Source organism: Pavona decussata, unplaced genomic scaffold (assembly GCF_977016875.1).
Source record: "Pavona decussata unplaced genomic scaffold, jaPavDecu1.1 SCAFFOLD_68, whole genome shotgun sequence".
Taxonomy (NCBI): Eukaryota; Metazoa; Cnidaria; class Anthozoa; order Scleractinia; family Agariciidae; genus Pavona; species Pavona decussata.
In genome coordinates this window covers 636,060-652,500 of record NW_028145487.1, presented here as the reverse complement: position 1 = coordinate 652,500, position 16,441 = coordinate 636,060, and the positions used below count along the sequence as shown (strand labels likewise).

Genomic DNA, 16,441 nt, shown 5'->3' with positions numbered 1-16,441 from the left:
CACATTTTCACACACTTGCACCGTGTAATGACTGGCTGGAGTATTGCTGTTTAGCACCCTGCCTCTTTTATGTTTCAGTTCTCACCCCGGACATGGCGAGCCGCATGCCTTAGCAACCGATTTTGCCGTCCAAATTTTTCCTCGATCACTACAGGAGGCCTATTGTTTACGGGAGTGCTGTTGACAGTTTAAAACCACATTTTTGGTGCATTACGAGCCCCAGTGCGTTGTAAAAAGTTTACAGCAATCAACATTCACTCACTGCGTGCAGTCGAATATTTCCGGTTCAGTCAAAAACCTTCGGACAATTCAAAAACCCGGAGAAAAATTAAGTTATTGTCGATGTGCAGCGATTTTTTTTTCAACACGGCAAAGCAAAGGCGACATACCTGATTGCTCGTCCTTATCAGGCGACTCACCCGAGATAAGAACGGCCGAGTTCAAAATCTCTCTGTGAAGAAATTTCTAATATTATTATCGGAGTTAGCTCACGAAGCAAAGGCGACGCACCCGATTGCTTATTGTTCTCAGGCGACACACCCGAAAGAACAACTGTGACCTAACTATGTCTTTTACCTTAACATAATAAAACCGTGAATATTAAGCCGGTATTTTGGACACTTTTGTCGCACTCAGCGTGGTGAACATTGATTGCCAGTATCTATTTTGGTCTAACCGTCTGAAATACTAACACGGTGCCGCAACAATATCATCATAAAAGGCATCAGCTTAAAAATACATTTTGTGTTGACTCTGATTCTAAGAGTTCCTACACACGTGGAAAATGGAAGCTGGTGATCGACGCCGTTACACTTTTTCCCAAATCATGAAATCGCGAGTCCTGATCAAATATATAACGTAAACAGAAAAAATGGCACTTACCTTCTGCGGACGAATGGAGGATGACGATTGACTTTCTTTATCATTCAATTATTGAAAAATGATGTAGAAAATTAGCTTGCCGAAAAATAAACTCTAAATTTGCATCGTAGAGACGATGGGCGAACAAATCGTTGATGTTAATTTGTTATGGTTCGTCGATTTAGGACCATTTAGCGCGCCAATTAGATTGGCGGGAAAACGAAAACATTTAGTAAAATTTGTCATTTTTCCGTTTCCGACGGTCGATGTGTAGTCAGGCTTCTTGACAGATCGGTGGAGTTTTCGTTTCCAGTTAACTGTGTGTTTCCACAGAAGCCAAGCTTTCTAGTCACAAAGACTTCATTGCTTTGAGGCAAGCTCGATCTAGACATTACACGTGACTGAAATCAATCCTTTACTATACTGTTGATAGATTGCAGCTTTCGAACAGGAAGTCGATCATAGCAACCGTCACTTAACCTAATTTATTTTAACACCTCTACGCGGCTCCTCATGGTATGATAGACAAAATCTAAAATAATGAAAGGTTACTTCACCTCTTCCTTTAAAATAATGAGATTTATAACCAAGCATACATACTGAATTCAAAAGTCAATATTAATTTTGTGGCTCACTTGGCAAAGTTGAAGAGCAAAGTGCTGCTTACATCACCTCTCAACTTTTCACCGCTTAGAAGAGATTGGAAAAGAAAAATCTGTTGTTGAGGTATGATAGTAACATTTTAACTTATTAAAGCAAAACAAAAAATTAGATCACCAGAACCTCCACAGTTTGTTGACTCTCAGTGGGTAGTTGCTGTAAAGGGAGGAAATTCTACAGTGTACATAAATGAAAAAATAGGGAAGATAACGATAACGCGGAATGGAGGAAGTCTTACAGGTCTAACCCTGTGAACTATGTGTTAGATCTAGATACAGCCAACTCTCTCCTAAGCGACAACCCTTGGTGCACGACAAAGTGGTCGCTTACAGGAAAGATCAACAAAATAAGCCTAATGCTGGACTAATAAATTAATTACCTAAAAATATTACCCTAGCAGCTAAAATTAAGCAGATAAAAATTAATTTACTTGATTTTTTCACATCTATTCATTCTTCTGACGAAATTTTGTATAACATTTTGGAACAGATCACTGAAACAATTCCCATTTACCTACACATCTAATTATAGTAATCTTCTCTGTCTGTAAACTGTCAGTTGTCCGGGGTAGCGTCATTAATAATTGAACTCTTGTTACTTCTGAGCAATTATTTACTCAGATCATACGCAAATATGTTGGGTGGTCGCTTACCGGAAACAGAAAACAAAAGAATATGTCAAATTTCTGGCCTAAAAAGTGGTCGCGGTACCTTAGAAATATGAGTGGTGGTCGCTTACGGGAGAGCTCTTGAAGCATTATTTAACTGAGAAACAAAACGGTTGTTTACGACAACAACCTTGATCTCCGTACAATTACCAGGCTCAGAGTCCAATAGAACTGCTAAACTTGATTCAACATTGGGAACTGAACTATCCGAACTTGACTCAAACTTGACTCGTGCAACGAGTCGAAAACGCAAGGTGCCATTTCAGCCGGTGTATACGAATTTGCAAATTGCACGCAGGCGGTGATCACGTTATGAAGCCTTTTACATGGAACATGTTGACTTTAAAAATGGAAAGACTAATTTCTGCAGGATCCTTTGAGTGGCTGTCTTAATTCATTTTGGATAACGTTAGCCCAGCATTAGAGTTAGTATGCTCGTAATTGGGAATCATGGCCTTAGAAATAAACCCATCGATAATCGTATCAGTCACCCAAAACAGAGCTTACGTAAAACATTGGCAAATTTCTTAGCATCTTCTTGAAAACCAAGCCATGTGTTATTAATCTAGTACACCCTGTCTACCAATGTCCTAACTAGTCCCCGATTGCAATACCAAAGGGCAAGACTAGAATTATTATGATGCCAGACGAGTAAATAGGTCTTTTTGCGATCCACAGTCTGCAGGTGACAGTTATCGCTCTTTGTTTTTGTTAGCATTATGCAGTCATTGTAATCTGAATAAGGTACTATAATGTTTTGATACATTTTGAAAATGTAAATTATAACGAACATTTTCAGCTCAAGATGATTTATTAAAAATATCGGAACATTTCTAGACAGCAAGCTAAAAAATCAATCTTGTGTTATCTTTGACAATTATTACTGTACTGCTTTGCATTATGCTGTCAAACACAATTAAAAAAAAAAGTTGATTATTTTTTCACTTTAGATAAGTATAGAAGACGATTAAATCAAAGCAACCAACCACCAACCAAACTTTGTGCTGTTGAACTTGTGTTGTTTATTGATGACTGAAACTAAAAGTGCCTGTCCGATAGAAAATGAAAACTTAGGTGCTGTTGTTTGCCTATTTCAACAAGAGAGTGGCAATTAAGAAAAAGGTCGAAAAAGAAAAGAAAGCTTCCTTCTTCATGGCAGCAGAAGTCGGGCCTTCAGAGCTTTTGGTGGGTGTTGGTCCACTGGTGGGGCTGGTTGTTGGAACCGAGGAACTTGGGCTTGAGCTTGAGCTTGGTTCAGGCATCAGCGTAGGCACTATTTGATTGCAGAGCTGCTGGTCGCAGCATTCAGCCGTGCAGCGTTTGAACTGAATCCCAGTGATGTTACTTCCGTATTCACAAGCAGTGACGCTACAGTTGCCTTGCCATTCATAGCAACCTCGTAGGCTAACCAATGTTCCGTTCGCCAACTCAGCTGTTGCCGCAAAACATCTAGACAAATGAGATCATTAATCAATATGTGAGTTGTTACGACTTAGCCTCCCTTCAGCCAAAGGAGAGTACACGCAAGCGCACGTGAAATCGCCTTCCACGTGGCTACCACAATGTGTCTGACATATCACCCATTCCACAAATGGAGGAGACATGAATAATAGGCTATTTGCAGGCCCATGCTTTAATTAAAACAAAAACGTCAGGATAAGAGGCCATTTCCTCCGTTTTCTCACGTACCTTAACCTGGTCAAAAGAAACGAAAAAAAAAAACAAAAACAAATCTAGATAGGTGGGATCAAAGACTGTCACAGGAAGTCACTATACTATTTAATTTCTGATTTATTGGATATTCAAATGACGAATTGCATTCCGTACTAGCCTTGCACTGTTTTGAGAAAATGGAAGTGAAGATTTAGAACTCCTAGGTTCGTGTCAGGAAGTCTTCATGGCAAAAGTGTTTGAGTGATATTTTGGAAGACTTGAGAAAAGTTTGGAGATTTCATACCAACTTTGAACGTTCTTGAAAAAACTTTCCAATTCTTAGGTACAAACTCAACAGTCTTAGCATCATATTTGAAAGTCGTGCCGTGACCTTCGGGTTATTTTAGGAAGAAAAAAAACTTAAAAAATCAAATAATTCTTACGGTTTAGATGTCGAGCTACAGGTATCGTCAGGAATCGATGACATGTTACATTCTGATGGAGACAGCAGTGCGTCTGTGGGACAAGCCTTGCAGTAAAAATTTCTTCCTGCGGATACTGATAGTAAAACACACGATTTAAGGTTTGAAAAACATGTTTCCGATGACCTACATCCATCTTCAGTTTGAAATGCAAGTAGAACCACTAGTCGGTGTGATATAAATACGCTTTGTATTTATATTTGTATTTTTTTTAATTGCATTTGAAACTGAAGATGGATGTAGGTCATCCGAAACATGTTTTTCAAACTTAAAATTTGAAGACTATTTCTTGCCGTAAATTTGATTGTATTTTACTGTATTTTACTGAACTGTATTGTATGGTATCATTCTTATCTTGCTGTACAGGAGGGAAGAAAATTACGTATTTATGTTATTTGCCCAAAGGGGAGGTATAAAATGTGGCTATAAGGCTGTTTGATGTTACAGAGCCCAAAATTTATACGTGAAGTGTGATGGAGGTACCCTCATCCTGACCTACATCAAAGGAGAGTTAACAAGAAACAACAAATTTAACTAAAAAGATGAAGGCATAAACGATGGGATAGAATATAAAAAATGGGCAAATGTCAAGGTGAGACAGCAATAGCCTCAACATAAACTAGAATGAAAAGTTCTATTAGAATAATAACAGAATAAAAGGTTCATACCTGATGGTAGGAACAGTAAGGAAGTTGAAACAAATAGAAACAGGGAAGCCAATCTTGAATTCATCTGAAGCAAAACGGTGATAAAATTATAAGTATATAGGTGGTTTGCATTAAAGGAGAGGGGGAAATCTCGTGTGACTAACATTCTGTGCCCCTTTGCCAAGTTATTAATTACATGTACAATATCTACAGCAGTTGTGCTTTTAAATAAAATATAAACATAGATTCGATAGTTGGTAGTCTGTTGGTAGTACCGAACTAAAAATCTTCCAAGATTCAAAGGCCAAACCACTGTAGTTATGGGAACGGGAGGAGGGGAGGTGGAGGGGGCAAAACGTTTGTGAAGTCAAAATTTTTTATACTGCCGTACCATCATAGTTTTTTTTAGAATATGGAAATGAGCAATCAGTCTTGAGCAGCTATTTGTACTTACTCTCAATTTTATTGTTCATTTGTGATTCCTTACCACCTTACTCACTCTCTGTGTTTGAGGATACTACTGCACATAATCTCCACAACATTGTTTTGTGTATTAACGTTTGTATTAAAAAGGCCTTCTTAAAAAAATTAAAGAGGAAAAATACACCCAGGGCCCCTCACCTAGCCAATACACTGTCTTTCATACAAACTAAGGGTCTGCTTTGGCATTGTTTATTTCATTCAAAATAAATTTGATGTTTTCATTTTCCTCATGTTAACATGTGATGTAATAACACAATATTATAATTTATTGAAGAACTTATTATATCAAACATATATTTAGTACTCCTGTGTGGCTAAAAATCTAATAACTCTTGCAAGTTGAACTTGCGTGAGAACTCTTTTCCATGTCCCAGTTTCATTGGCAACCAGTATACAAAAAAAAAATAAAAACAAAATTCCTATCCAGCAAGGCCGTGAAAATCTTCATTTCCCTACAATCCTTCTTTACTTCATTTCGTATTATAATATTTGCTATTTCCACCAGAATTGGATTCCAATAGTTACGAACTCTTAATATTTCAATGCCAGATTTTCGAGCACGTGATCGATATGATCGTACATTATAATTCAAAAGATACGATATCAGAGGAGGACGACAGGATTGCTTTTGTAATTGTATGGAAGTGGTTAATACATGTAGCAGTTTCGGCTGTTACAATCGGCTTTCGATCGATTGATCGCTAGGATGCCCGTGTAAAACCAACGTTGTGAGCGTTAAATTAGTCAGTCGACATACGCTAACGGTAATCGGCCGGAAAACTAGTCGAATAAATTGCCGAATTAACGGGTTTTATGCCTTTTTGAAGTGAAAATTTGTCATTCCTTGAGATCTGCACAGCGCGAAGTTTTGTTACAACTGAGCTTGAACCGGCAACTCGCCCCAGCATGCTTTGCCGGGGCCGTGTCCTGACACCACAGCAGTAGCACTTTCGTATGTGGGGCGTTCTTATAATTTGTGCCGCTGCACGTGAATGACACGAAGATTCAGCAACGAAAGGGAAAATATTAAATCCTGCTACAATCGGGTGATAATAAACCCTGATATAGGGGTTCTTTTTTTGAAAAAAATATATATATATTTCCCTCAATTGCTCGCGCAGATTTTAAGATTTCATTTTTCTGGTCAAGTTCCTAAATGAACTTTAATTTGGCTGAAAATTGACGATAAAAACGAACGATGTAATTCGGAGTTGTCGTGACACCATTTTCAAGTTCATAATGATTAAAAGAAACTAAGTGTCAGTAAATGTTCGCTGAAGATCATGAATGAAACAGAACTAATAATGTAATGAATTTGGCTGAAAAATGTTATAAACTGAGAAGCCTTGCAGCCTGTTCTGTTCAGGTTCAACGTTCAACTATAAATCGGAGAGCTTTCCTTTGTCATCCAATATACTGTACAAAAACGCTAGTTTTCCTGGGCGCTTCGCGCATCGTTGCCGCGACTTTTCTCTCTCACTAAAAATATAACCTCTGAGTTACCGCAGATACACTCAAATGCTCCTTTTCTTCTTTTGAATAGAGCCTTATTTTTTCTTTATAAGAACGTCGCCCCTGACATTTTTAAATTGTTAAGAACATTCTGAGTACCCTGAAAAGGCTGAAATTGACTTAAAGCTTTTTATTTATTGATTGATTTATTGATTGATTGATTGATTGATTGATTGATTAATTAATTAATTAATTTATTTATTTATTTATTTATTTATTTATTTATCTATGAACAGATTTTTCATAAGTAATTTTGAGTAATTTGTTTTGGCCACTCACAGGAGTTAATGCCCCAGGGCATTCCATAAATGACGCCGAACTACAATGACGATGATGGAGTGATGGGCACATGCAGAGATTCAATTTCAAAACGTCCTTTGACACAAAGCGACAAAAAAACTAATTTTAAACCCAACGTTTTGATGAAGAAACATCTACTTAAGAAACAGTTTGTGCTATTTAAGTGAATCATTAAAAGTAAAAGGAAATAACTCTTTGTTTCATCATCTAATAGGACTCTGGTAAGCGCATTTATCGATAGGTGAGTTCTACTATAGCCCAGAAGTTTCTATCACAGCCGTGTAAATACCGAATCTACTAGCGTTCCATCTCGAGTGCTGTTCTCTTATTGGCTACGCTAGCTACTCACTATCTATTCTGTTGGAGATAGAAGAGAGAGTAGTCTAACAGTGTGCGGCCGCTTCTTCGTGTTTTTGAAGTATCTGTGAAGAGGATTTGTTGTAAAAGTTATGAAGGACTAGTAGATTTATACTAACGCAATTAGTTTATCCGCTCTCGATTTCTATGAGTTGATGTTCGCGGGCGTAAATATGTTTTTGGCCCGACTCAGGCTCATTTTAGCCCGAGCCGCAGGCGAGGGCTAAAATGAGTTCTGAGAAGGGCCAGAAACACATTTACGCCCAAGAACGTCAACTCTATTACTATTATAATAATTTCAGAGGGCATTCAGAAAAGAAATCAAAGACAGGCGTTTATTTTACAGTTGTTTCATTGTTCAAAACTATTCATTGTCGCATAAGCTTTAAACTTCAACAGAACACCGCAAAATTTGTCGAGAGAATATTGCTTCTAAGTTTTCAAAGGGAAAATGACAGAATTTTGTGAGCAGCGAAGACATGGTCACTTGCAAGTGTTAAAATTAATTGTGCAAGTGCTAAACTGAGCAGGTTTCGCTCGACGAAGACAAAGCCGCCGGCCATGGAGCTACTACAGGCATTATTTCCACCATCGTACACCAGTTTCTGTAAGTCCTTTTCTCTAGCTAGCTGAAACTACTGGGAATTTGCTTCTTCGTTAGGTTTTACAGCCATTTTGTAGCTCAAAACAATTTTTTTGCAGATGGCAGCGCTTCCACTCAAACAAGCAAGAAAACGGCGCGAACAGTTGAATGGTTTCCAGTTCTGATTGGCTGGCTACGTTATGTTCTTGTTTCTCATTGGCTTAGAGCAGCGGGCTAAAATATATTTTAGCCCGCTGAATTTTCCATTTTAGCCCGCAAAATACGCCGCAATGCCCGATGAAATTATTATAATTGTTATTCTACACGAAATAACGGAATTTAGCAAATTCTCTTCCATGCAGCCTAGCAAACGGTAAAGTTTCTTGTTTTCTTACCTTTCCTTGCTGTTTTTGTTGCACTACTTACTTCAAAGCTACGACGAGCGCGTCTTGACACAGACCTTGATAAGTTTTCCGGGCATGAAATGGTGAATATGAATAATGCCTTGTTACAGCGGTTACCAATCAACATCCTTAGGGTTTGTCACGCGTTTCCTCCCCCACGAAACGCATAAGGAACCCCTAAGGACGTCTGCGTGGGAGGCTAGATCCAACCCACCGCCTACAAATGAGGCGTTTCACTGGTGTACGTCAATCAAAGAAAAGCCCGACAGCGATAAAAATATTAACAATTTTGTCGCTGGGAGAAAGTAAAACTTTATGAAAATAAAGTTTCCAGGAGAGTGGAAACTAAAAGAGAAAGGGTTTCGGTTACTGCATAACGCGCTTTTAAAATAGAACTTCCAAAGTTTCCGGGCACGAACGTGGTAATTTGCTAACTCAGGCATTTGAACCATTTGAGGTGTGCTCACTGAGGGAAATGATTAGCAATCTTTAGTATAGGAGCTGAAAAATGCTTTAAACTGAGAAGCCTCGCTGCCTAGCGCCTGTACAGTTCCTTTCAACTATTAATCGGAGGGCTTTACCTTGCCATCCAATATGGCATGTGGTAAACATGGACTGGAGTGGAGTGGACTGGATTTGTAAAACATGGACTGGATTGGTAAAAGGTGGATTGGTAAAACGTGGATTGGTAAAACAATAAATGAAACGATAAACTTTATTTTGTTTGCAGATCCTTTTCTTTCTCTTTTTATCTTGATTATCCATACAGTGATCCGATCAAACAATGTCAATGGTATACATTCCAAATAATTCATTCTTTACTTTTACTATTAATTCACTTCAACATTAACTGTAACGAAATCATAAGCATGTTAAAATGCGGTTGACAGACCTGCACGACTCCCACTGTGCGTCCGTTGTTTTGATAAAAGCCTTTTCAGTTTTGCTTTTACAAGCATGTCTTTACCCAGTTTTCTAGTATACAGGTCAGTGGTAAACATTATTTAAAAACTACGTACTTCTGAGAACCCGAAATTAGCAAATGCAAGATTGACAAAGAAGAAATAAATTTTGATACTTCTTGTTGAGCAAGGTGCCGTTGCTATGGCAACGGAGCAAGCTATTAACCGTCCACAAATAATGGTTTTCCTTAATTTTTAGAAAATGCACTCGTTAGATTTTTTTCATTTTTTGTATCCAGAGAAACTCACAAAATACTGACATAATGATGCTGCTTTCATGTTATTTTAACAGAGAGATCTCCTGTAAATGTTGGTTTTGCACTTTAATGTTTTTTGAAGTAACCCTCTGTTAGCTTTTGTTTTTGGTTTGTAGGCGAGTTACGCTTTTAGAAAACTACCATTTTGTCAAATTTCACGAAATTCTAACGAGCGGATCCTTAGAAAACAGTTCATTTTCATTAAAACAACCAGTCACAGTTTTTTGCTCAAATGCGCATGCGTGGATTTTAACTTGGTTTTCTCAGCAAAGATGAAAAGCGTACAAAAAGGCTTAGCTCATTGCGAACTCACTTTCTTTGTTCGGCGATAAACGAAGAAGGATTCCCAAACGAGAAACTGAGTTATATTAAGAGTTAAACTTATCTTTGTGATCCATTTGGTATAAAATCGAGGGATCGATAGTATTTGCTTACCACAACCCTAGCGCGCGCTTAATAGCATCACTAACAGAATCTGTAAAGCGCGCGCACACTGTGTTCGGCCACCTTAAGCGATTTTCCTTTTGTATAAGAGATTCTTCCCTTTTGATGAAAACGTGATGCGACCGCTCTGCTTAATGGTGTTTATCTTGATCGTGAGGGAGAATTCTCATATATACTGAATGGAGGGTTTCTTACTGATCATTTTTAATAGAAAGAGACGGAAGCTTGAAAGCCGCCATCTCGATCACGAGCGCGCCGTGAAGCTTTCGCGCCAAAATTTAAATTATGCAAAATTAAATTGATCAAAGGTCAAAACATTCATTCCAGCCGTACTATTTATGGATGCATGTATCAGTGGTTTTCACTGTCACGCTATCAAAAAATAAATTCGAAACCATTTCATGAAAAAAGCTGATAAATTCAAATCTTACAAAATGGTAATAAATAAACAACATCTCCCAGTCTCAGTTCTGTTGTTTCGTTACTAGGCCGAACGTTTGGACATTATTGTAAAACTTTTGTTGATTCAACAGTGTTAACAGCGTTTCTTTTTTTGTTGTTGTTGTCGTTGAACTAATGCGGAAATATTGCATTTACGTTGTGATACAATATAAAGAAAACTAGGGAATTATTGCTTATTATGTTTTCGTTACAGTTAATGCTAAAGTGAATTAATAGTAAAAGTAAAGAATGAATTACTTGGAATGTATACCATTGACATTGTTTGATCGGATCACTGTATGGATAATCAAGATAAAAAGAGAAAGAAAAGGATCTGCAAACAAAATAAAGTTTATTGTTTCATTTATTGTTTTACCAATCCACGTTTTACCAGTCCACGTTTTACCAATCCACGTTTTACCAATCGACCTTTTACCAATCCACCTTTTACCAATCGACCTTTTACCACTCCACCTTTTACCAGTCCATGTTTTACAAATCCAGTCCACTCCACTCCAGTCGTTATTTTACCACATGCCATCCAATATACTGTATAAAGGCACTAGTTTCTCTGGGCGCTTCGCGCTTCGTTGCCGCGGCTTCGCGACTTTTCTCTTTCATGAAAAATTTAACCTCTGACCTCTGGCAACCAGGGTAACTGCAGATACACTCAAATGCTTCTTTTTATTTTTTGGTAAGAATCTTTTTTTACTAGAAATACGTGACTCGCAAAACCTCGCGAAGCTGGGGCTGGGTGAAAAGCCCCCTTTTCTCGTATTGTAGGGAGATTAAAAGGTTTCTGAACATAGCAACTATTTTGATGAGCATGGTCTTTTCGTAGTTCCACAGGCTGGTTTGTGGTTGAAAATCTATTTCTGACCCGACGACTCGTGTTCGATGAATTTATTTCCCACGGAAAAATTATTTCACCGCGGCCACAAAGCGTGTAATTTCTTCAATGCAATCTTTCACAAAAAGATTTCTGGAAGAAAGGAATAAGGTTCTGGAGAGATAGTACTGTATCCAGTGAATATTGATGAAAACTGGAGTTGAAATTTGATCCGGCACGCAAACTTTCCCGATGTATGCAAATTTTGCTCCAGACTGCGCCAGACAGTCTGACGTCAATCATACTTTGTTTTTCACTGTTGCTAGGCAACAGTGCGGACATCTTCAACGAAATATATACATATATAAATATACTGATATTTGCGCGGCTTAGCTGCACTCGGGCCGGCTCGGCCCGACAAATTTATTACCCTCGCTTCGCGAGGAACAAGAACGTTACACCTGACACATTTTTAAAATGTTAAGAACATTCTAAGTACTCTGTCAAGACTGAAATTGACTTAAAGCTTTTTATTTATTTATTTATCTATGAGCAGATTTTTCATGAGTATTAAATCTTGAGTTATTTCTTTTGGCCACCAACGGCATTCCATGAACGACGCCGAACAACAATGACGATGATGGAGTGGACACATGATGAGATTCAATTGCAAAACGTCCACGATCTATTGACACAAAGCCACAAAAGAACGGAAGGGTGGCCCAGCTTATTCAATTATGAATGGGAATATAACTAAACCACTGAGTTCAAAAAAGCTGTGCTAATTTTAAACCAAACGTTTTGATGCAGTAACATCTACTTAAGAAGTACTTTTTGCTATTTAAGTAAATCATTACCAGTAAAGGGAAATAACTCTTTGTTTAATCATCTAATAGGACTCTGGTAAGCGCATTTGTCGATAGGTGGTTTCTAATTATAGCCCAGAAGTTTCCATCACAGCCTTGTAAATATCGAATCTACTAGCGTTCCATCTCGAGTGCTACATTCTCCTATTGGCTACGCTAGCTACTCACTATCTATTCTGTTGTAGATAGAAGAGAGAGTAGCCTAACAATGTGCGGGTGCTTCTTCGTGTTTTTGAAGTATCTGTGAAAAGGATTTGTTGTAAAAGTTTGAACGACTAGTAGATTTATAATACCATACTGAGGTTATACGGCATGGCATAACCTAATTGGCATTAATACTGTATAACGTGTTTGATCCGCCTCACAAGTACTGATCAGAACCCGATATATGATCAATAATGATTCGGCTTCTAAATCATTTTGGGATGTTTATCAGTCCGTTCTAAGGTCTATGATCTTTTTTAATTTTCGTGATCTTCCGATTTAACAGGCGGAATATTTACTGACAGTCTTAGAAAATATGCATGATCATATTAATAACGTCAGATAAACCTCCCGATATACTGAACCAAAAAACCATTACGATCATATCTTTCAAGTCGGATTTAACTTTTGTGGAAGTGAAATAGGAAAAGCAGAGAAATACCGGTCCCTCAAACGTGTCCGAAGTGCATCAAATGCCCTTGTCGAGTGATCGAGGAGGTTAATCCGTCGCGACGTAAATTTATCAAAGGAATCCTGCTTATAAAACACTAACAACAAATGAAATATCGCATAACCTGTAAATCCATTGCTGCATCTTGGGGTTTGACAGGGATAACCATGAAAAAACGTGTCCCACAACGGTGTAATTTTCAATAGGGACCTTTGGAATTGACTACGAGCTCGAGATAAAGTACGAGTACATTGTAAGACTTTGTAATCCACATCTAGTTTTCGTGGTTGGATAATCACTTGTCAGTCCAGTCGTGTTTCAATGGTCCCCTTGTCTGCTGGTAGGGAAAGAACAACGGAGTTCTGGGGATGTGATGTGACCGCTTTGAAATTTGAAAGTCATACTCGTACTTATATCTTGTACTTGTACCTTACACACAGTAATTATAACACAAAACTTGGAGGAAGCTTTGTGTTTTATAATCGCAGTTCTACACGATACAACTGAGCTTAGCAGATTGTGTACCATGCAGCCTAGCAAACGGTAAAGTTTCTTGTTTTCCTACCTTTCCTTGCTGTTTTTGTTGCACTACTTACTTCGGAGCTACGACGAGCACGTCTTGACACAGACCTTAGTTATCGTGGCATGAAATGGTGAATATGAATAATGGCTTATTACAGCGGTTACCAATCAACACGCGACCCACCGCTTTCAAAATAGGCGTTTCACTGGTCCTTGTCAATCAAAGAAAACCCCGACAGAGATAAAAATATTGACAATTTTAAATACCGCTGAGAATTTATGAAATAAGAGAGAAAATAAAACATGGAGTACCGATAGATTACATCTAGAAAATAGAGTTAGCAAGACAGTTGAAACTAAAAGAAAAGGTTTCGATAACTGCATAACGGGCTTTGGAAAATAAAACTATCGAAACTTCCGTGCACGTACGTGACAGACGTATTTGCTATAAACTCAGGCACTAATTTGAGCTCACAAAAGGAAATGATAAGCAGTCTTTAGTCTGCCGGGGAGCTTATGTATCCCCGTGAGAATTTCGGGGTGAAAGTGAAACCTGTCCACCTTCCTAGAAATTCTAAAAAGACCATAAATGAAACTAAAAATGTTGTTGGCAATTTGGAATTACGAGTGTTTGGTTTATCAACAGAGTTCATAACCAAAGGTAAATTGGCCACCGTAAAGAGATACGAGCACTCAAATCTCTTTACCTTTAATCTTAACCTCCTAAATTTACCTTTACAGTTATCAAATCTATTGATAAACTAACATTCGTTTGTACTCCTCACCGACGCGGCGCCACAGTTTCTTAAGAAACTATAGCCTCCCTCGCAGACGCTCTTTTGGTTCGTCACGCAGGAAGGAAAAGGAAAGATTGCGTGACGAGCCAAAAGAGCGTCTGCAAGGGAAGTTTAAGAGCCGGACTAAGCTTTTAAATACATGCCTTTATCCACTTCGGTAATTAGCTGGTATGGCTTTTATGGGACACATTAGCAAATAGCACAGAACGTATAGTATGGCAACGACGCTAAGTTTCTTTATAAGTCATTTAGCTATCAGAGACGATTCTTTACCAACTCAAACTTACCCCAACTCTCACATTTGATTTGATATTCAGTGATACATTCTAGGTCACGTGACCAGACACGTGGCTTGACATTGAACACAAATTTTATCTACAGTACTTGTAACTATGTGGTTCTCAAAGTGCCTTTAGTGATTTAACCCTTAAGGCAAAACGACATTTTAATGTCCAGATCCAGGACGACATTTTAATGTCCAGATCCAGGACTACATGCTCAATATCCATCTATGATATACCATTTTAAAGCTACTCATAAGTGTATTTCATAACTAATATAATTCTAAATGAGAAAAGTTATTTATGGCTGAGGCTCGCCTCGCTCGATAAGAGCGAGTCTCAGTCATTGTGGAATCTAGATGGGTTACACTTTGTGCTTGTCTTCGCTGAAGAACAAATGTGGACTATTTCGACCTATTTCAGCCGATGGTTCCTGTAACGGTGAGTTAATATCTGAAGTGGTCCGATGTAAGCCTCTTGAAAATAGTGACTCATTTTGAGGTTTTATGACACCGACTTGATGGTATTTTTGACGAGCCGCGAACGACGTTCAATGTCAAGTTTATCTAATTCTTCAGCGAGGGCTAACAGACCAACAGAAAAATAATATTATTAGTCATAATTCTACTCGAGAGGGGCGTTTGTAAACTCAACTTCTAGCTCTTTCCGAAAGCACAACCTTACACCTTTCACTTATAATTGATCTGTAATCTGTGTGGAGTCGGAGACAAAAAAAACCTTTGCACTTTGCGCTTGCTGTTAGCTTCGGCTGAGTAGCCAACACTAACGTGGGGGTCCTTGATCAAACAAACAAAGATATCATGCTCCGATGCCTTTCAGTTCCATATTCAAAAGGTCATGATTACTTTCAGCGTGGCATTTGCACCATACCTCTATATCAAGCTGGCACAACTGTCGCGGCTCATCTTCAATAATTCTTTCGTATATTCAAGCCGTAAGGTAAGAAAAATTAAGTACCTTTACGGATTCACGGCACAAGCTGGCTACCTGGCTACGTTTGTTGTTTACTATAGGCTGAACCTGCTGAATTTTGACTATATGCAAACGTTCGGATGACTTCGAATTCATATAACCATGTTACTTAAATGTAACTACGTCCAACGGATAACAAGAGATCAGCGAGTATTCAGGACAAATTTTAAAACTTGCATCAACAAATCACCTAACGTTAAATCTGCTGTTGCCCTTATTAAGCCTGTTTTGCCTTCCTCTGTTCTAGAACTGGCTGAAGTACAAGCTAGTACAGTATGGGGTAACTGCTCTATTGAGCATTTAGAAAGATTGTTAAGAATGCATAAACGCTGTGCCAGAATCGCCGCAGTTAAAGAGAATTCTGTTGTACTTTTTGATAAATGAGGCGAGCTTCCAATAGATGATACAAAACGTATTGAGAAAAGCAGTATGTTCCACAAAATTACTCTTAGGCAATGCCCAGATCACAAGTCGCATATCAGTCACACTAGGGTGCTCATAAACATAAAACCTGATTTTTTTTATTGCATTTAAAAGGCGGAATACTATATAAAACCAGAGATTCAAGCAATAGTAACAACAATTGTGATACGTAAATGCAAGAGCAACTCCGACTTGAGAACATTGTAAGTAAGCGCTGGCCTTGGCCAGCAACTCCAAATTTAAGAAACACGTGTATAAATTGCTCTTGAAACAGTTAGAAACTCTTGAATAATTTATCATAAGCAGTTCGTATTAGTTTTATCGTTTTTGTTTACTCTTTGAAGAGGCCGGTCATTACTGCG

The 16,441-nt window shown here is 38.2% G+C and overlaps 1 protein-coding gene across 7 annotated transcripts in view; it reads right to left on the bottom strand.

Annotated features, from left to right (window-relative positions):
* Positions 1–16,441, bottom strand: part of LOC146477871 (uncharacterized) — a 43,272-nt gene that overhangs the window by 20,250 nt on the left and 6,581 nt on the right. Inside the window, exons 1-4 of one of the 7 annotated variants that reach the window (XM_085112967.1) lie at positions 13,629–13,778; positions 4,992–5,055; positions 4,285–4,399; positions 2,981–3,637 (exon numbers count right to left, since the gene is read on the bottom strand). The exons of 1 other annotated variant lie outside the window; for it this stretch is intronic. In XM_085112967.1, the coding sequence (XP_084969093.1) occupies positions 3,277–3,637; positions 4,285–4,399; positions 4,992–5,055 (540 nt within the window). In that variant the 5' untranslated portion in view covers positions 13,629–13,778 and the 3' untranslated portion in view covers positions 2,981–3,276. Of the gene's footprint in view, positions 1–2,980; positions 3,638–4,284; positions 4,400–4,991; positions 5,056–7,614; positions 7,741–8,600; positions 8,853–13,628; positions 14,158–16,441 lie in introns of those variants that run through there. 5 more of the 7 variants (XM_085112968.1, XM_085112966.1, XM_085112970.1 and 2 more) reach the window with 5 other exon arrangements.